Source organism: Clarias gariepinus, chromosome 4, assembly GCF_024256425.1.
Source record: "Clarias gariepinus isolate MV-2021 ecotype Netherlands chromosome 4, CGAR_prim_01v2, whole genome shotgun sequence".
Taxonomy (NCBI): Eukaryota; Metazoa; Chordata; class Actinopteri; order Siluriformes; family Clariidae; genus Clarias; species Clarias gariepinus.
In genome coordinates this window covers 4,292,033-4,315,288 of record NC_071103.1, presented here as the reverse complement: position 1 = coordinate 4,315,288, position 23,256 = coordinate 4,292,033, and the positions used below count along the sequence as shown (strand labels likewise).

At 36.9% G+C, this 23,256-nt stretch overlaps 1 protein-coding gene across 1 annotated transcript; it reads left to right on the top strand.

The window, feature by feature from the left end:
• Nucleotides 1-10,004: 10,004 nt before the first annotated feature.
• On the top strand, nt 10,005-21,072 carry LOC128520733 (C-C chemokine receptor type 7-like). The gene is made up of 3 exons (XM_053495103.1): nt 10,005-10,063; nt 17,716-17,789; nt 19,133-21,072. The coding sequence occupies exons 2-3, from the start codon at nt 17,720-17,722 to the stop codon at nt 20,308-20,310; spliced, it is 1,248 nt and encodes a 415-aa protein (XP_053351078.1). The 5' UTR covers nt 10,005-10,063; nt 17,716-17,719; the 3' UTR covers nt 20,311-21,072.
• Nucleotides 21,073-23,256: the final 2,184 nt, after the last annotated feature.

The following is a 23,256-nucleotide window of genomic DNA, read 5'->3' as shown; positions in this document are numbered from 1 at the left end:
TGTTCTTTTCCTAATATGCTCTGTGAAGCAAATAACCTCTAGTCCAATAGGTTTATATCAATCTATCAATCTTTCGGGAATAAACAAAATAGAAAACAAAAACTTTGCTTCTGTAAAGACGGAATGTAAAACTAAAGTGGGCAAAACGTTTAATTCTAGCTTCTTGTTGATGTCTCTCAAAAGATCTGTCCCTGTACAGGGCTGGGCTTGAAAATGGAGAACCATCAACATGAAGTGGAGTTCCTGCTCACACCCTGAAGTTTAATATTTTCCGATTACGGCATACATCACAGTGCTTTTTACCCACAGAAACCTGATGCAGCACAAATTGACAAAAAAGGCAAGGCTGGCCATGACAGAACCATGGCAGAACAGCCAGTGCAACACAGGCTCTTCTCCTAAACCCACAGCCTCTAAAGGATCTGCTGCTGAAGTCCTGGTGCCAGACACCACATCACTCAAAGACCACCATATATATATATATATATATATATATATATATATATATATACACACACATACCGTCCTAAATCACCTATGTGTGTGTGTGTATATAGATGTTGGAGATACGAGTGAGCTTACTTGCTGCCCAATGCAATGGCTGGGAGTACTTAATTTTACACACGCAGTCATACAAAACCATAAGCAGCACATTCACACGAAGCCTACCTCCAATTCGGCCTAAGCATGAACTGGAGCACATTCCACACATCACACACACACCACACACAAACAGGGCCGAAGCCACTAACCCAAACACCCTTCCCCAAAATGGTGAACACACAGACATCCCCGCACGGCATGCTGGTCGTCAGCCGCCGCCCCGCCCACGCCACAATATATATATATATATATGTATATATATGAATATATATATAAGGATCTGCTGGTGGCAGACACCACATCACTTAGAGATATATGAGATAGAGATAAATGTATATATATATATATATATATATATATATATATATATATATATATATATATATATACATTTTTTCATGATGGTAACAAGAAAAAGAAACAACGAAGAACATAGTGTCACAATAACATACTACTAATATTAATAGTCATAATAAAAATAATGATAATAAAAGTAGAAACAAGATATAAAACACAAAACATCTCAATAAAATGCTTCACACTGGGTTGAAGGCCAGAGCTTGTCGACTGAGTAAGGGTAACTCATTCCATAGTTGATTAGCAGTTACTAAAAAGGCACGATCACCTTGAAGTTTTGCATCGGGTTTCTGGAATTTGAAGAGTTTTTTGAAGTTTTCTTCCTACTGCCATCTCAGGGAGTTTTTCCTTGCCACCGCCGACCTCAGCTGGCTCATCGGGGACAATCTGATAATTATAATTTGTACTTATTACCTCACATTTTATGAAGTTATTTCTATCATTTCGTGGATCCTGTAAAACTGCTTTGTGACAATAACTATTTTTAAAGCTTATTTATATATCATTATATATCATTTAAAGCTTCAATAAATTAACTCTACCCCAAAATAGAATGTATTATAGCCAAATACCCAAATCTAGTGTTTGTGGTACCATGTCACAAAAGCATTCTGCCAATAACAAAATCAACCGCATTACCGTACCATTAATGCGCCTACATGTTCGATGCAATGCTACAGCCTAGTGGTCATAAATATAAAGAATATTACTTGAGACTGTACGCAGGACTTTGTAAAATGTAGGCTAGCTCTCGAGTTCCTAAAAGACAAGTGCTAAGAATGTGATAAGTGATACGAGTGCTCAGATGTTAAAAATTTACCGAAGCTATCTTTTAACTTACAACACATTATCTTATAACCAACAGTCTGAGTTTTGGTAATGCAGTAGTTCCGCGGTTGTTATTCTAATTATGAATGCGTTGTCTAATCTGAAAAGAAACAGCATGAAAGGATGATAAGGACTACAGATTTCTTTTAAAGACCTAATACGTAGCGCAAAGATGGACAGTAATATTCTGGATATTTACTGAAGATATTTTATGTTTTAGTATAATTTACTTTCAAGTTGCGCATTGTTGTGCAAAAACAACAACTAAAAAAACAAACAAAAAATACCCCAAACGTTCTAGTTAGACTTAAAAAAAAACAACAACTATAATTTCTTAACAGTTAATGCAGCTATTGTTAAATTGAATCTTCAAATTGCACCAGAATCCACAAAAATTCGGGACATTTTTGTATATCACAATAATTATTCTTTATTTTTTTATTATTAAAAGGGGTATCCTTAGCTAGCAAGTCAGTAGCAAACCAGTCAGTTTACCAACTCTACTAACCTAGGAATTACAGCTATGTATTCACAAACCTGAAACCATATTCACACGATTTCCTGAACCACTTTTAGCCGATGATGACTAATAGGTTGACTTATTTGAAATATTTAGCTGGCTGGGTACTAGCAAGCTTGCTTTTCTTCAGAAGTAAAAAAAAAAAGAGAGGCTGTGCTGTTGAATCCAGAAACCCACCTCTGCCGGAAGACCTGGGAGCCTCCCAAGTATTCTTGCGGCTTACTGACATCCATAATCAACTACAAAAAGTGATAGGTTCACTTAGTACAAGATGAATCGGTATGTGTTTGCGGTATTCTATCTTTTTATTTCAGAATGAGCAAGCAAGGTAGCCACTATCAATACTATCTCAATACAGATCTTCTGGGAGAGGTGAGATGTCCTAAATTCGAATTGTGGTTTGTGGGGGGTTGATTGGGGGATTTAGAGGTGCTGATCTGGTGCAGTCAGTAAGATTGAACAAATAAAACAATAAAAAGTTGAGACAATAATTTGGACACTCCCCTGCTTGACCAAACTGCTTTAAGCTGACAAGAACTCACTCATTCATTGTCTATATCACTTTACTTTACGTACAGGGTTGCGGAGACTTAGGGCATGAGGCGGGGTACTTCCTGGACAGAGTGCCAATTTGACGACATCAACACATGCAAGTTTTTTATTAATTATTTAAGTATCATGCCAGGCAATTCCTTTAAGAATTCTGTTGAATCATTCAGAATGTTTGCCGTTTAGGCAAAATGCTGGGTAATACAAAAAGATAATATTTATGTATATATCTCAGTTAGACAAAGATCATATTGAACAAGACTCGGTGTTTGTGTGTGTGGTATGCAGTTGCATATAAGGAGATGTGTGGGTGTGCGGCCTACTCACCACAATATGATCAAAACATAATCTAGGGCGTGGGAGAGTGGCATGGCAGCCTGTAAGGATGTGCACAGAGACTCGTGAACTGTTATCATCGACCTGGTGTTTGGTTACTGTGCAAAAAGAAGAAAAAAAAAAACATGTCTGAGAACGACTGGCAAATTAACCTCATTTACCGCAATTACTTACGAACAAATTCTCACACACTTCACTGCGAGTCGAAGTCAGATTCCTAACCACGAAAAACATAGAAAATGAAACATCTTATATAATTGATTGCGCGGGTATGTACTCTTCCATACTGTTTATATGTGGAAATAATGAGTTTATGAGGATAATGCAATGCTAGGGTGCACTGCACCATGCTGCGTTCCGCAACTCAACAGATGCATGATGGCATGTAACTCACATGTGATTATGTAAGGAACAGAAAAATGAGCGTAGGATGTAAGATATTGCTGTACAAGCAATTGCATACAAATCTAAATCAATCAATATGAGTCTGTGCAATTATCGATTCGTAAAAAGGTGCAATTTATTATGTGCACTGATGAGGCATAACATTATGACCACCTGTCTAATATTTAGTAGGTCCCCACTTTGCCACCAAAACAATAACATGTGTTCTGACACCATGTGTTCATTGACCTTTTCCTCAGTTTAATCTACACAAGCTCTTCTATTAGATCAGACTACACAGACCGGCCTTCACTTCCCAATGTGCATCAGTGAGCCCCGGCCGCCTCTGACACTGTCGCCAGTTTACTAATTTTCCTTCCTTTGATCACTTTGGGAATGTCCTTTGATGTCAAAATTTGGCCCTGCTCACAGTAGGTACATTTTCAATTTGTCATTACAATGGTGACTCTGGGAGTGGGTGGGATATATGAGGCAGCAACAGATCTTTTTTCCTGAAGTTGAGCTGTTGGCAGAAAAATAGGCAACCATAAGGATTTGTGTGACTTTGGGTGGCGTCAGATTGTTAGGGCTAGAGGACCGGATCAGAGCAACGCCAAACCTGCAGCTCTTGTGGGATGTCTCTGGTCTGCAGTTTTCAGGACATAACCAAAGTGATCCAAGGAAAGAAAAACCGATGAACTGGCAACAGGGCACAGTAAATAGATGTAATGAGAAAAAAATAGAGTAATGTGACAACTGACCAAAAGTTACTAGTGCAATGAAAATCTAAGAACCAACACTGCAAGATATATAAGGACTATGTGCAATTTTATATGTGGCAAAGTGACAACAGTGCAGACAGTATAAATTGTGCAAAAACCTAAGTAGCTGTGCGAAGAGCAGCATGAAAGTGACAGTGAAATTTAGTCTGTGGCAAAGTAGGCAATAGTTGGAGTAACTGAGCAGACCCTGATGCTAATAGATGGAAGTTATGCATGTAACACCATGATATAAATACTGTAGCAGACGAACCTACAGTAGCATAGATTTCCCAGTCCACAATTCCCATGTCATTGCATTGAGGGGTTGAAGAGCCGAATGGCTCTGGGGACAAAGGATTTCCTAAGTCTGGTTCATGGGTAGTGAAGGTTTACTGAAGGCTGGCCCGAGTAGTCTGATCCAATAGAACTGCTACTGTCAATCAAATTGATGAAAAGGTTAATGCTGGTTGTGACAGAATGGTGTCAGAACACACAGTGCATCAGTGTTATGGTGGCAAAAGGGGGACCTACTTAATATTAGACAGTATGTCATAATGTTATGGCTGATTGATGTATGCTCGGTAAATTAGGTGGGGCTTTACCAGAAGTGTATAGAAAAAAGATAGTGTGTGTGTGTGTGTGTGTGTGGTCACACATTTGGTGACCAGGAAGGGAAATTGTAATGTTTTTTTTTAATATTAATATACATGTAAAAGGCTCTGGAAAAAAATAGGCTATACTGCAATTTGCTCCAGAAAAATTCTGGAATGTCATCAAGAGGAAGATGGACGGTCACAAACCATCAGGTGAAGAAAGCTGGGCTGTTTGCTTTTTTTGCAAAAAGAGTGTTGTATAAAGTTACCCAACAGCAGTGTGAAAAACTGGTGGAGAGCCAAAACACATGAAAGCTGTAACTGTAAATCGGCGTTATTATTTCAACAAATACTGATTTCTTAATGTTATTTAGCCAAAATATTACCACAAACTTGTATTAACCCAAAGATTACTTTCTTTTAATTGTGTAAAGCTGCTTTCTGACAATGACATTTATCTTTATTTATGAATTTAATTGAATTTAAATTGTTTATAAAATTTTTGTATTTTGTTTCATTCGAGTTATTAAAGCTCTGCAAATACTGCATGATCTCGGGTTATTTGGATGTGTTGTGATGATGTCATTTCCTTTATATATACACTCTAAATAACAATAGTTATATTTAGAATTTTAGAGAATTATTGTCAGCAGTTCACAAAAAATGAAAAAAACAAAAACTGTTCATCTCATCAACACATGCACTTGTAAAAAAAAACAAAAAACAAAAAAAACATAGGAAACTGATGACTTTGCAGTGGTCTCTTATTATTATTTTTTTGTTCCAGAACTGTATATAATTCACATGAAGCACTTGCAGGCATCATGGCGACTAACAAAAGAGACAAGGAAATCACAGTTGCTGGCACATATTAATTAGTGAAGGTCATGGTGGCCATGTGGTGAAAGAGGGACTTCAGCGACTAATAAACCCATGAGACCAGAAATATAGGTTACCTTCATGCAACCTTCAAAATAACCGCAGTGTGAGCTACTACTCAAATCGTGCAGTCCTACAGTAGTGTAGGAGGGCAAAACAATGAAGAGCTACATGTCCTGCATTTGACAAATTAATAACATGAAACTAAATGAATCGGGAGACCCAAAAGAAGAAGTCATTTGTACGCTACTAACCTCAACACAACCTCTTCAGCATACGCCCTGCAGAGACTGGGCAGTGCCCCAAAACCACAGTACTGAAAAATCACCTGCTCGCACATCATGGGGAAACCGGTACAACCTCATCATGACCTCAGAATTAAGACAACTCCTAAGTTATAAATGTTTAAATGTGTACTTTACAATCGTGTGTGTATTTCTCAGAGAGCGAGGCGAAGGCAAGCAAGGCTTAAGGCTTTTGTCTGAGTGTTCATTCAGTTGGTCAAGCTGGTAAAATCTATATGTGTACACGACATCTGAGGGTTAAACATGGAGTTCAGTCAGGGTCAATGTTCTTTAGAATTCTGATAAAACGCACACACACACACACACACACACACACACACAATATAAACAAGCAAGAAATGGAATCTGGTTATACAACTATAGAAAACTACATTTAACATATGGCACGCAGTTGTAAAAAATAATCAACTTCCTTGCGTGCTGCATACTGTATATTTAATTGTGAATTTTAGGGTTAATTTTGCAGAACGCCAACTTGACAAATTCCAGTCCATTATTGAGAAACCGCAGCTTCCTCTGTGCAGTATAATTTCTCATATCAGATACGCCTTTCATTAATAATATCAAATGCACTTCTTTTTACAGAACACATTGATGATAATCTTCCTTTTGTCGAATAACAGCATATCTTTATTAAAAAGAAAATTGATGTTAAATAATAGTTTTACATTAGATGTCACATAGAAAGGACAATTTATTAGAATGAGCGCATTCAAAAATGAATCAGAGCAATTTTTTAAAAAAGTAAATAAATTAATTAGTCTGATTAGAAATAAGGACCTAGCAGCACTGTGGTTAACGCATACAATCAAGTGGTGTTGTTTCCAAATCATTACCACCTATAACAATAATCTTTGTGAATGCGTCCTCTAAGGTGACTAAGAAACGCAACCCTCAGGAATTTTCCTACTGCGTCATAACGTCTTAATTTAATGTATAATTAAATAAGTAAATTAAGTAAGTTATGTAAACTGTATATTTTCTTAATATGTTTTTTCATCTATATGTATTATATATAAAATACTTAAACTTAACTACACCCATGATCAGTTCTTAGGAACGTCCATACATTTGCATATCCTTGCAATTATTTATGCACATGCAGTGCACTGTATAAAATCACACCAATTCTTCTCAAAAGCGTCAGTTAGGGTTAAAATGAAAAAATAAGAAAAAAAGAATTTTAAAAAACTATCTCAGTATCGATGTAACTGATGACCGATAACCAATCTTGCCACTGGTGCTGTTGTTGTTGTTGCTGCCAGAAGTGGTGGTTTCAGTATTTTGAAAACCGCTGACCTCCTGATATTTTCGTGCAAACACTTTCTTGAGCATTCACACAAAACTGTGTGAAAAACAAGAAAACATCAGCATGTTCGAAGGTGGAAACCCCCAGCGGTGCTGACAAGCGATAACGGAGAACAACGGGCAGATTGGCTCTAGGTGGTACAAAGGTTACGTTAACTCATATCACGTTTTATGGCGCTTTACAATTGTGGTAAGCAGAAAAAACATGCCAGCAGCAAAAAAACAAAAGATGGGCTACAACAGCCGAGGATACTCAAAAGCAGATATCTGATGCTGGAGAATTGCGATTTTAATTAAATGGGTGAACACAAAAACTTCCTGACGCCCTAGCAGTTTAAGGTGTGTCGACATGGCAGTTAATGCCTTTAAAGCCTTTAGCAAGTATGACATGAAGTTCTACTTGTTAAAGTTTTTAAAACGTTACTTTTTTTTTTTTTTTTTACATTCAAACATGCAGGTTATACCTGTAAATGATTGCAAGAGAAAAGCACTAAACATACTAAACATGAGCACGGGCGTAATTATTAGTGCTTCTTCGCTTGAATATTTTTGGCCATGATAAAACGTCCTTATGTGGTTTGTTCCTCTTTTACACAGCAAGCATGTACTGTATGGGATTTTCTCATGTCCCACATATTGCTCTACTAACTGTGGTGACTTCAATAGGTCCATAAATAACATGATAAGTGCTTAAAATATTTTACATATGTTCCTATAGTCTTCAACAATTTCTTAAATAAAACAAAGATTAAAACAAGTCCTAGAAATAACCGATGTTCAACCTGTAATTTTTGGGGGACCTCCCTGGATGATATTAATAAATAATCTAAAAATACTAAAAACCTTTCAGAAATTCAAGTAATAAACAGTAGACTGAAGGTCTACCATTTGCTCCATTGCATAAGTAATAACGTTAGCACAAAATGTCCATGCTGTCATCAATCCTTCAATGGAAGGCAAACATTGTTCTGCCACATTTTGGATTGATTTTATTACCAACAGAATTTTCCCGTTAACTAGAAGTGGACAAGATACTGTACATTTCTGAACGCTCTACTTCGAATTTGATTTCGATGACAGGGTGGACATATTTAGCGATTTGTGCATACATTGTTTGCATGCAGTTTATTTTTAAAAAGTGCTGGAGCTTGACCAACGTGCATTTCTAACAGTCTAAGGTCGATGTAATAAGGTTAAATGGAAAATCAGTCTCAAAGGCACTTTATAGTGATATTGTCCCAACTCTCTCTCTCTCTCTCTCTAGCTAATAAAAAGCCACATTGTGTCATACCAAGATTGTGGAAAGGACAAGAACCTCCGTCTTGAAGACTTCATCAGAAAACTTGTACAGCTTCACATCTGACACTGGAGACTCCTTCCATAACCGTGGAAATGCCTTCTCAACATCTCCTTACAAAAACAGAAAAAAAAGCCTCTGATGTTTATGTGCCACGTCCATAACTATAGAAACATTGTGAGAAACATTTATTCCAGAACTGACTCAACATCAGATTTCAGAGCATTTTATCCTACTCATTTCGTTTTTTTTCTACACTTGTGTTCTGTTCTTTGTAATCTGCTGATGCATTTTGAAAATGTACACACGTACACACACTTTTCACTGTCATTTATCAACCACGGGATTTTCACTACTCAATCAACATAGCAGAAGATTTTGTCCGTCTCTATTATTTGAGATATTACATTACATTTGTGCCTGCATTTATACCATATTTGCAAAGTACCATGACCTTGCGACCTAACCAACCCCTCCTCGAGGCTGTTTCACGCTGTGTATTTCCGTGCTCTCGGGTGTGTTTGATGCCACAGGGTTTTTTTTTTCTCTCTCTCTCACAAATTCACAACCTAATGTGAAAACCAGCTGTATAATTCAAACCCAAGGCTTAAAGTGACTGAACCAAAGTTTGCACAAACACACCCCATAAGGACCACACGCCTGCACACACACACACGCACAAACACACACACACACACACTCTCCCACTTACAGGATTGCTCATTCCTGCATACAGAGGTAAGCCAAACCAGTTTGCATAGTAAAGACAGTGTTATAACATATAAGATGATTGTGACTTGATTTACTTTTGGGCAACAGGACATAATTTAAAATGTATTTCAGGGTTTAAATCAAATCGAAATGCTTGCATATTTTTTTTTGTAAACTGTAGATCTTTGATTTATCATCTTCGCTTCTCACTGCAGCACTTTATTTAGATATTAGCCAATTTAGAAACGCTTTTCCTTTTACAAGTCAATGCTACAGTTGTACTTAGGGATAAAAAAATGAAGATAAAATATAAGCATTGAAATTTTAATGAAAAATTGGTCTAGCCTTTATATGACTTGTGTCATTAGATTCAAGCTTACATTGTTAGATTCAAATAAAGAATTTAATTATGACAATTTTCCATGTTCATGTATTCTCAACTGCTGTATTTCTTCAAAAACACAGCAGTTTGCTGATGCTGTTTGTATTTATTTTAAGAGCAATTTAGGAATACCATACTGTACTTTTGACGTGTGTATAACTGGGATTTAAGTGACTTTTTATTATCACTTAGGAAAAATTGAAATATACTTCACAACTGGAGAACTTAAGATACGAGTCATTTAATTAAGGTAAAATCTTTTAAAATACAACTGCAACACGTATTCTGGCAATCTGTTTATTTTTATTGTGGTTGGTCATTTGGAGTTTAGAAAGGCAGATGAGGTGAGAAAAAAAGGAAGTAAACTAGTGTGTAAACAAGTAGTAAGTAAGAGGTGTAAAGAGTAAACAAGTTAGTAGGGAAGAGGTGATTTAGTAAATAAACGCTTTGTTAAACATAAATACTTGACTTGATTTCACATTTGGAGTAATACCCAAGTGAAGAAAAAGTGTGCTCAGTATATTAAATCCAAGCATATTTAAGTATGCTTGCAGCAGATTAATGTGTATTTAGGTGGTAATTACATTGTACAAAAGCACAATTTTAAGTGTATTAAGTATACTTTTGTGTGCTAAAGTGGAACAACTTTAAGTATACTTGGTACACTTAAGGTATATGCCTTTGTGTGTACTAACGTACATACCTAACTAATTAATACAATTTACGTATATATTTAATGTATTATAAGTACATTACAGCTATTTTTACTGTGTAACAAATACATGATTAATATACTACGAGTATATTCTTATTACAGCAGTAGCGCGCTGTTATACCTCTGGTCTATTACAAATACTAAAAAAGTACACTTTTAGTTTTATACAAATATACTTTATTGTATTATACAGTACACACAACCTTATTACAGTATTGCAAATGTGTTACCAGTACACTAAAAGTGTTTAGGATGATTTACAAATGCTGAATGCATTTTTTACACTATAACATGTTTTTGAAACACATTACATCAGTAATTATGAGGCAGATTTTATTCATGATTTCAACAGATTTAATTAGCACAAAGTTACAAAAAAGCACTACTATAGTTTATTTGTGTTCAACAAAATGTGTTCACAAACACACAAACTAAAATTTAAACTGTAGTCTGAACAAAGACAGACATGAGAATTAGCAAAAACACATTAGACAATACTTAAAGTATGTACTTAATTACAAATTACCTAACAAAAAACGTTCAATTTTCCCTTATGTCGATGAAAATAAAATAATAACGATACGAACTAACGCACGCAATGATCCAGCTTCCAGCCGTGAATTCAGACTAGAAGCGGAGGCCTGGGGAGCCAATCAGGAAACAGACACTCTAAATCCGCCCACCTCCAGTTTCTGATTGGCTGCTGTGGCGCTGATTCTAGTCTCTGGTTGGCTGGAATAGTTGCAGAGTTCTAACACTGCTGCAGTTTGTGCAAGTGTCGCTTTATGAGAGTGAGCGCACAGAAGAGTGAGAGGGTAGCTCAGATAAACATAAATTATCTTGACCGGGCAAAAGTGATTTTCAGCGCACAAAAACGAGTTTGAGAGCGCGCGTGTGAGAGAGAGATTCAGCGTGCAAAAACGGGTCTAAAAACGCGCTCGCACAAGAGAGTAGTGCACTAAATATAAGTACATATGAATAAGTACATACAAATTTAACGGATAATATACTGAGACTACCGTATATTAAAAATTTTATTCTAATGTATACTTTCTGTACATTTGTACAATGATTATATTGAAAAACAAAGTTTAAATAAGTATACTTTGGAAATTAGACCAACCTTTCACTTAAAGTATATTTTCCAATAATATATTTTGGGAAAGTGTACTATATTACAATTATTTTGAAGTATATTAAAAGTTCAATTCCAAAATTTGGTAAAAGCATGATATTGGTATTTTTGTTAGTATGTTTGCAGCGTACTATTGAGGATTTTAATATATTTGTAATAGACTAAAGTGTATTTTTTTTCCACTGGGGTAGGCCTACTAACCTTTCAGTTTCAAGACAATTCAGCATGTTTTTTCATTTTGCTTGGATTACTGTGAAGTGTCAAACTGTCATACTGACAATACTGACTTAACACACGTTGTATTACAAAGACACTTGTGTGACCAGAAGGCCTGGTCATGCCAAATGATATAATGCACAACTACAGTTTAAAATTTTTGGATTTTGCCATTTTCACCAAGTTTAAAAACACCGCTGATGGAAATATGGTATATTACAGGCTGTAAAACGGGGAAGTGAAAACACCAAAATCCTTAAAAGAACAAAAAGCATGTACTTAAATTTATTGTGCATATGTTAAGTATAAATGCACACTTTCTAATCACTTTTATGGCATTGAATCTCATTTGAAACTTAGAGAATTTATTATATATTATTATTTTATTCTTGCTTTTTCATTTATATTTCTGAGCAAATCCGGAAGTTACCCAGCCTAAAGTTAAATAGATCGTGTAACAGGATTGTAAAGATCCAAGTTAAGCCTTGGCTAAGTCATACTGAAAATAAAAACTGTAATTATTTTTAAATGGTTTTAAACTGTGTAAATAGTTCAACACAGTTAGATGCGTATATTAATTTTATATAAGCTAATAGTATATTTTGTTACTGCTGAGATCTAGACTGTTGGATATAGTTTAGAATAAAGAAACTGTGCAACTTTATTTCTGTAGATTCACAGATCATCTAAAACTCCCTAAATCACCCTACATCCCTTTATATTTATCAAATTAAGAACATTTACGGTACCTCCTGAGTGTGCTGGCCTTCCGGCTGGGGCGGGCGCGTACAACGCTACATAGCTACCGAAGCCTATAGTCCTTTTCAGTGAGTATTTTTCCTGATCAGAACATCTCTGCTGTTTATTTCTGATCAAATGAAGCCGTTTCTGAGACTTCAGTTCTCTCTTAAAGAGGCTCTGTCACGCAATATGACTAAAAGCGTGAAAGATTAATCATCTAGAGAGACGTTCTCACATCAGCGGCCGCACGCGATGTGTTGCCTTATGAGTCCAATTTCCTAGCCCACACTCTCAGTTCAGTTAGGATTTCGTGCAAGCGCAAACCACGAGAAACACCTGAAAAGCACAGTGACTGACTGTTTTGACGGTTACCATGGAATCTTTATGTTTTCCCCTAATAGTATACATAAATAGGCAAAATAGTGACATGTGGCTGTTTCTGAACGGTCACAGACCAAAAAACAAAACAAAACCACAGGCGTGTGGTTGAGGGACACTTATGGTTAAGGCTTATGGATGATGGACAGTTAAAAAAAAAATAAAAGGGGGTATAAATTTGGTTTAAAAAAGTTGACATACTCAAAGACCTAGGAAGGTACATTTAAATTAAACTTCCTGAATGATAAAGATGTTAAAACATTATGCATACACATCTTTAGGCAAAAGGAATCTTCTGTCACTTTTGATTCTTAAGGTTGTCAAGAAATCGAACAGATCACATCAAATAAAAGAATGACATGCATGGGGCTAATTTGTTTTTACACTCTATGGCTGAACGGCTAAAATTTGTATAGGCAATCATACAAAGTACAGTTACAAAAATAGGGCCGTGAAAGTAGCATCCAAAAGCTCCTGGTCTGACATCAGTGTTCAACCTTCAATAATGCTCTTCTGCAAAAATAAGCAGAAGACTACACATGTGTCCTGTGTGTGTGTGAGGGCGCTAAAGTGCCTCCTGTCCCAACATTTCGAAAGAGCTCAGCCAATCAGATCTCTCGGTTATAGCAACACCGGGATTCAAACTTGCGATCTTCCATAGGGTGAGCATTTCACGCTGCGCCTCTTAGGGGCTCGTATGGTGTATATTAATAGTCTCACTTGTTTAGCTGCACTGTTGTCCAGCTCCAATGGTCTGCCTTATAAAATAGAAAAGAGAGTGGATCTCTATCTTTCCTAGCAGACTTCCTTTTTTCATCTGATCATTTCTTGCCTGCTTTTCAACACCACAAGTGAAACCTCAACTCTGGTTTTTGTTCACAGACACACTCGGGTAAATCCCTGTCCACTTAAGACAATCTGTCTGTAAGATGTGATAGCGTGTCTCTCGATGGTAGCATGACTTTGTTAAACTGATTCATGAAACTGTAAGGACTTTTGACACAGACATGACTCTTTACCACAGACATCACTATCTGCTCTTTCTTTTGGAGAACTTTCTTCTCAGCTCTTGTTTTTAGAAATGAACTTTTGTCCAGGGTCTGATTTAGTCATAACTAAAACATATTTGATTCAGTAATTTTCAGCCTGAAAAAAAAGATTCCATCCCAAGGTTTATACCACTATAAAGCACTGAGCCTTTAGTTCAACAATGATCATGTTTTTTAGTTAAACTGCGCTGAGCTTGCTTTTCTACAAAATACATACACAATGATTTTTTTTTTCTTAACTTGCTGAATTTGCTCCTATTTACAGTATGAGCAAAGATTGGTTTGCCAATAAGCTTCAGGTTCCCAATCTTATGGCACCCATGTAGGTCAAGACACTCAAGAAGGCTTCACATGTCTCAATCTGGTTTTACATGACAATAGTATCACAACCCAGCCAACAACATTGTGACAACAACATTAATGGCCTCTATGTTGGCCTCGCTCTTAAACCTCAGTCCTGCACAGTTTTAAAGCACTTGCTCATTACTTACACATTCCGCCAGTATGCATTGACCTGGTCATTTTTCATGCTGCTTTTTATAGAACTACTATTTACACTGTTGTCCCTTTGTCATTTCTACAATTATACTTATTTATTTCCCCTGTCTGTCTGTCTATCTATCTATCTATCTATCTATCTATCTATCTATCTATCTATCTATCTATCTATCTATCTATCTATCTATCTATCTATCTATCTATCTATCTATCTATCTATCTATCTATCTATCTATCTATCTATCTATCTATCTATCCCCTAGCCTTTACCTGTACCACTTTTCTATCCATGTGTCAAGAATATATGGATTTGGTTTTTGGTATTTGTTTGTGTTGGTTTTTCTTCAAGCTTTTGTAAGTTCCCCTTTCCCGCTGACACCAGTGGACTACTCAAAGCCTCGAACTTACCTTTACCTCAGGTACCACCCCTTGTTCAGCAAATACATTTACTTTTACTGTGTTTATCTGACACCTTCATCCTAAGCTACGTTTAACTGTTTAACACAGCTTACATCTAAGGAGTTGGAAGTTAAGGGCCTTGATTAACTTAAAGATATCAAATACATCAATATCAATCCCTGCTAGTCGTTATCACCCAGCACCTGAGGATGGGTTCCCTGTTGAGTCCGGTTCCTCTCAAGGTTTCTTCCTATTGACATCTCAGGGAGTTTTTCCTTGCCACCGTCGCCCTTAGCTTGGTCATCAGAAACAATCTAATCATTTTGATTCATACACATTCACTGTAATCATAAGATGTTTTACACCCTAGATACTAGACTTTACTAAACCTTTATGATCCACTCATCGCTATTTTTTTGTCTATATTTTTGATGGCTTTTTTTTTTATTTTTTACCTTGACCTTTGTCATTGTGTAATTTTTCTGAAATGTCTCTAGAGACTACCATCTAGGTTATCGTGTTCTCAAACCAAGCTTGCCCACTATGATCTTAATTATCACATCTTATTTTCAATCTCCATAATTGTACTAGGGCAGTGGTTTTCAAACATTTTCTGTCATTCCCCACTTAAGGGGGTGGGCGAATTTTCAAGCCCCACTTGTCAACAAAATGATAACGAAAACGGCCAAGTGTACTATTTATTGAAATATCAATTTCTAAACCAATAAGATCAAATAACGACAAGTTCAAAACAGATAAAATACACGTGCAATTGTTGTAACAGGCTTACTTCATCACTTATCTAGAGCTTACTTTCAAAGAAGTCGAGTGGCTTATTAACGTGACTGGGGTGTGTTGTCTCTAAGTGTCTTCCTACTTTGTTGGCTCTCATGCTGTCTGCTGCCAGCGGTTTAAGACACAAAACACACACAGGTCTCTTCTTTGCCCCCATCCCCACCATGAATCCAAGCACAACATATAGGCGTCATCATAGGCTTTTTGGTTGATTAGGCTGATGATGCTGAATCACCTGCTTTTTTGTAGTCCTGGAATAAGATACCCAGATATATTTCCTCTCAACATTGTCTTTCAGCTACATCCGACTTAAATTATACATGTTTAAAAGCATAAACACCATTATTCTCTACGGCACAACGGATGATTTAGGGATCATCGCAAAATGCCGCACAGCAACAAAAAGCGTGGAACGATATTGATCTTCCCTTCTGTTCAGCGCCTGAAGGATCAAAAAGCAACTTTGTTACCACACTGGAAACTAGAAATGCCAGACTAGTACTGCCTGAAAAAATATTAATGTTTCACAAAAATACAGAAACATCAGCATACACATAGGAATAAATGAAATGACATACATAATCCCGAATGTTTCCTTATATATTCTTCCTCTGAAATTAACATGCCGACGTTAAACCGTTATTGATATGGTTCCACTTTTTCTCTGATGTTATTTTAATTTACTTGTATTAAAGATCCATTTCTTTGCATGTGATTGTTTAGTTTTGAGTGTCCGATCTTTATTGCCAGTAAAGAAAAGCATGAATTATAATAGGTACTTTCCTATTATTTTCCACTAATTCCCTCCCGTTCATTGCGCCCCACCTGTCATGTCTGTATTCCCCACTAGTGGGCCGCTCCACACACTTTGAGAACCACTGTACTAGGGTGTTCATCATTGTCCACCTTCTTGGCCAAAAATGGCCATCTGGACAACATACTGTACTGTATACACACATAGTTATATGACCTTTTCCCCCCCATCTAAACTGGATTAGCCAATTTCCTCTCAAATTACCACAGACCAATTCACCATTTACGTCTATCACCCTGCAATCGACATGTTTACGTCTATCATCCTGCAATCTTCTGTTAATAATCAACTACATGTTCTACAAATAACAAAACTTTTAAATTTTTTAGGTAAACTTCAAAGCCTATATCTCAACTTCAAAGCCTATATCTCATCTTCTACTTCCTTGACTTCTCTGTCAGTTCTTCTTCACTCTCGCTAACAGCACAAGATCATTATCATACGGCAGCTCAGACCATAGCTTTTCTTGTGCCTATCTAGATACTACTTCCAAACATAGCACAGTACAGTAGTAGGCTCAAAACCCACGCTATGTGTAATCCAGCCTTCCCTTTGGCTTCATGTATCTCAAACAGTTGCCCAACAATGTAAAGTCAAACCTTTAACTGTTTCCTAAATCTTAGCACCAGGACATGTTCTACTCCATTCATTGTCTGGCCAAAACATTCCTCACCACAAGTTTCATGACTTCTTCAGCGTCAGAATTGGAATGGTGACCCCTTCTTCTACCAGGATGACCTAACTTGGCTTAAAGACTTACAGCTCTTTCTCAGATTCCACTCTACCGATGGGTTTTTATTTCTACATCACTTGCTGCTGAAATCATTCCCTGGTCTTTTAAATCTTGTCGGAGCTGCATTATTACTTGTGAAATCCTTGTAGAAATGATAGTCTGAGGAGAAATACTTACCATTCTAGCTTCTAATAGTCTTTATTTTAATGTAAGTTTAAACCAGTAGAATTATGAAAATCAAGCCGAATAAATAATGAGTGAGGGGATTTGTGACTTAAACATACAGTATAAGGCAGTTTCTTTCAGCAAGAGCAATTTGATTTGTTGACTCTTGTTTGAATAATTAAAATGTATCACGCCATGATAAATCCACCTTGCCATTTAAATACTCATTCAATTCCTCTCTCTCTCTCTCTCTCTCTGTTGTAGAGCAATGGATGAAAACAGCACCTTCCCTCTTGGAAACATCACAGACTATAGTTATTTTTATGATAACTGCACAGGTGACTACAAGCTTTCCAAACAAAAATCTGCTAATGACCCCTTGTGGCCAGCAGAGGGCAGAAGTTAACCAATCAATTCTCCCTCAATCAGCATATGGTTCTATACTATTTATTTATCTTTATTCAGTATTCTGTTAAAGCACTTGGCATTAATTTACTTGGAATTTATTTGTTTTGACCTGCCTATATTAAGCACTGTAAAGTTAGTTGTATTATGCAGTCGTGGCCAAAGATTTTGAGAATGACACAAATATTTATTTTCACGAATTCTGCTGCTTCAGTGTTTTAGGATCTTTTTGTCAGATCAGATGTTACTATGTATGTGTACTGAAGTATAATTACAAGCATTTCACAAGTGTCAAAGGCTTTTAGTGACAATTACATGACATTTATGCCAAGAGTCATTATTTGCAGTGTTGACCTTTTTTTTTTATTCAAGACCTCTGCAATTCACCCTGGCATTCTGTCAATCAACTTCTGGTCCACACCCTGACTAATAACAGCCCATCCTTGCATAATCAATGCCTGGGGTTTTATTCGTTTACCCGCCTTTTAAGGATGAAACACAGGGTCTCATGTGATTAAGATCTGGGCAACTGTTAGTTCCCTGAGCCACTTAGTTATCACTTTTGCTTTATGTCGAGGAGCTCCATCATGCTGGAAAAAGCATTCTTCGTCACCAAACAGTTTTTGGATAGTTATGAGAAGTTGCTGTTTATTGTTTTTGTACAATTCTTTATTCACGGCTGTGTTCTTGGGCAAAATTGTAAGTGAGCCCACTCCCTTGTCTGAGAAGCAAACCCACACATGGATGGTCTCAGGGTGCTTTAATGTTGGCATGACACAGGACTGATGGTAGTGCTCACAATTCCTTCTTCAGACAAGCTTTTCCCAATGCGCCAAACAATCAGAAAGAAGATTCATCAGTGGAAATGACTTTACCCCAGCCTTCAGAAGGCTCTCATTGAACCTTTTGCAGAATATCAGTCTGTCCCTGACGTTTTTCTGGGGAGAAGCGGCTTCTTTGCTGGCCTTCTTGAAATGTATGAAGGTACCGTCAGTGCTGTGTCATGCTAACAACCTGAGACCAAGTGGAAAATTAGAAGGAAAAAAAATGGCCAAAAAACAAACAAACAAACAAACAAACAAACAAACAAACAAACAAACAAACAAACAAACAAACAAACAAAAACACTGGAGCTACAGACTTTGTAATTATTAATATTTGTGTCATTCTTAAAACTTTTGGCCATGGCTGAATATAAAAAGAGTAAAAGTTGATTTAAAAAGTTGATTTGAATTACATATTTGGTAATCAAACTCTGTTTATCACTGTAATATAGGTAACTACTGCAACTTTCAAACTATTGAGATCTGTGAGGCAGATAACAGGCAGGAGTTGGCTTGGCAGACCATCATGGCTGTACAAGTCACGGTCTTCCTCATTGCCTTCATCCTTGGTGTGATTGGGAATAGTTTGGTGATTGCCACATTCACCAAGTATCGACGCCTCCGTCTGCGCTGCATGACCGATGTTTTCCTGTTCTACCTTGCGGTTTCTGACCTGCTGCTGCTGCTGACTCTTCCACTGCAGACCAGCGAAATCATACTCGACACCTGGGTCTTTGGGAACGTGATGTGCAAGCTTAACGATGGCCTTTGTGCTATTAACACTTATGGTGGCTTGTTGTTGCTAGCCTGCATCAGTGTAGATCGCTACATGCTTGTGGTACGAGCCAGGACTGCTCAGGCGCTACGTACGAGTATGCTATACTACAGTAAGTTGTCAGTGATTGCAGTGGCACTCACCTCCATCGTCCTCAGCCTGCCAGAGCTCCTGTCCACATCTGTGAATCAAAATACAACAAAGTGCGAGTATGTAGGGAATGAAGGTGACAATGGGAGGGTGAAGGTGTGGACACGTGTGGCAAAGGTAACAGGTTTCTGTGTCCCGTGCATCGCCATGCTGGTGTGTTACAGCAACATCGGTCACGTCCTGATGCAGGGCAGAGGGAAATGCTTCCGTAGGCAGAAGACACTGCGACTCATAGTAGCACTGATAGTACTCTTCCTGCTCTTCCAGATGCCGTACGCTATAGTGCTAATTCTCAGATTGTTCATATCTGATTATTCATGTCAACTATGGGCTGACATTCACCTGGCTGAAGATGTCACACGCAGTCTTGCTTACGTCCGCTGCTGCCTCAACCCCCTGCTCTATGCCCTTGTGGGAGTAAGATTTCGCAATGACGTGAGGAAGTTGCTGCATGATTGTGGCTGCATCTTTTCTTGTCTGTCACATGTGACACCTAACCTGGACTATGGAAGCTCGATGACTCCCTCATCACCTGCTCCTACTACATCCATCATGCCCTTTTCGGATGTTAATTCACCTAAAATCGTACCCGACACTGACAAGATCGAAAATCCTGTAGGTATCCCACAGTCTGGGGTCAAAGAATCAAATTCACGTTACATAGTTTTCATTTTTCCCGACTCACAAACACGTGAGGACACATAAAGCTTTTCAACCTGCTAATGAAGAAATTCTGACCATATACAACTTTTTACACAATATATGTAAACATTCAAAGATGCTCTCATAGGAAAATCAACAACGGGGTGTCATTACTGTTACCAACCAATTTTCTAACTTTATCACTGCATGTCTGGGGAGGTGTTTTATACAACAGCAATGTGTCACGACAAGTAATTTCTTATAGAATCCAAATTATTTTACAAAAGCTTTCAACTATCCTTCTTGCATTAGCTTGTATAAGAAACTGAAAAGCATTTTTATCTTTCAATCACCAAGACTTTGGTGGAAAACTCTGATAAGTCATGTACTGACACTGGAGCCCAGTCATGTTAAATCTCAGCTTACAGAAAAAAGTAATAATTCACATTATTTGCCTTACATATAATTATACAAGTTTATTTATAGGTTGTTGCTGTAGAAAGAATAAGCTGTTTTAGGAAATTAATCAGCACTTTTAGACCAATCAAAGACTCAACATCACTATAGTATATAACTGTAACTGTAGTGCTTTTATTTCTTTATAAATGGAAAACTGTGTTGTAAAAAGATCTAGTTATCTATTCTACATTTCAGCCTTGTCTGTAATATTTAATTGTAATTTTTTTTTAGTATCTTAGTGTCAAATCTTGAATAGATAGTACTACTATTGCTGTTACTTACGAATTCTGTTATAATTCAGATTGAATGTTGAATGTGATGCTTGTAACTGCTTCTGAAATGAGTTTAAAAGAATTAAACCTACATGCAACACGAATACATTGTTAAAACAAGAAATGGCAAAACCATAAATAAAATCACTTTGTTTTCATCCATTTACAACTCATAAGAACGTGTTTTTTTCCCTCCAATTACCTGTTTCCGTGTTTGACATTTGCAAAATGGATTACGTCAAATTGACAGGCAAATAAGATCACAGTTGTGGTTTCAAGAGTCAAATATTGCATTGTCTCAGTCCAGATAGATAATTTACAGTTTAAGTTGTCGCAAAAGAGAGTCTTTAGACACATCTTTAGACAAAAGGAATCTTCTGTCACTTTTGATTCTTAAGGTTGTCAAGAAATCAAACAGATCACATCAAATAAAAAATGACATGCAGGGGGCTAATTTGTTGTCACACTACACAAAAATGATTCTGTGGCCTTGTAAATTTCACAGTAATAAAAAGCTTGTGTTACCTTAATAAAATCTCTAAAAATCACATACATGATTGTTTGAGTTAGACAAATCAAAATAAATGCCTAAAAAAACAACTGTTCATTTTGTCTTAAATTTACACTATAATTTAAGTTTATTTCACAAATAGAAATTAGCATTTGACTAACCGAATTATATTTTTAACAGGCACTTAATATTTTTTTATACATTTCAATCAAAATATCTGGTAATGGAGTAATTATACTGATTAGTTTCAAGAATTATCACACATTCCAACTCAATAGTCTTTATATTTAACAACTAAAACTTAAATAATTGAGTAAATTGCCCTGTGCAAGTGCTCATGGGAAGTCTGGTGTAACATCAGAGACAAGAAGGCTGTGAGGATGTGAGAATGGACATGAAGCTATGAGGCGCCGTATAGTATATAAATCCAACTTCACTCATGCAGACACATATGAAACACTTGCATACACATATATGAAACACTAACACATACATATTGTGGCGTAGGCGGGGTTTCGGCTGGCGACCATCATGCCTTGCGGAAGGGGTTGCTGTGTGTTCACCCTGTTGGGGAAAGGTGTTTGTGTTAGTGGCTTCGGCCATACTACTACTACTACTACTAACTGCTCAAACAACCACATATGAAATGCGCGCGCACGCACACTTTACGTTCACGCGCACAAAGCGAAGTGAAGCGGTGTAGGGAACGAGTGAGCAACGGATCTTCAGTTTAGCGGAAAAGGGAATGAATAATTTCCTGTAAGTCATTACGTATTACTGGAGTGTGAAAAAATTTTACTCGAAAAATAATTTATATTTTTATTATAATTATTATCGAGGACATCATATAAATAGGACACAATAATTTACATTTTAATTTAATTGAGAAACCATTCGTATTATATAGTCTAGTAATTTGTAAAAATAAATAAATAATACGTTATATATTTTTTATGGTATCAGTTTTTGTTTCAATAAATATTCTATATTTAATGTCCACAGCAGCAGCGACAGGTATCCGAGGTGCTTGTGTTACCATGGTAACGCAAGGAGGAAGCGACGTTGCATGGTGTTCTGAATGGTGGAATTTTGTAGAGCGAAGTTCCCTTATCAGACATTTCCTGCGCAGGGAGTAGGGTGTAGGGTGTAGTATTTTCAATGTATGTGAACTTCATTCTCCCTGATTAGTAGCGTTCCTTAAATAGACCTTAAATATGGCACTTAGTTATTAACCTAGTTAACCCCAGTGTAAGTATGTATCCAATGATGTAAACTTTAAAGCACTTTTTGTAAGTCGCTCTGGATAAGAGCTTCTGCCAAATGCCTAAATGTAAATGTAGACCGTTAATGGACAGTTTAGAAGACAACGAGTGATTTATTTATCACCACAAAAGTGGGTGATACGGAGGGTCGGAACAATGTTTAAATTGCCGATTCAGAGCCCGTGGGATTCCGATGAGTTAGTTATTGTTCATATTAGCGAAGGCGAGGAAACACATTTCACAAAACAGTATTTGTTGTAGGATCCAACATATTAGCCACAGATGTTGTGCTTCAATTTTCTTTTTGCAAATCATCACCTGCGTTTTCTGCCGCTGCAATATTCAGACGTTATGTGGATACAGTAGTTCTGAATACGCCATGTGATTGAGCAGTGATGATACAAACCAGTACTACCATTCAGGGAGAATGAAGCGACAAGTCCGTCTACACTGAAATGCTATTCGGTTACACTGAAATGCCATCCTTTTACACTGAGAATCTCAT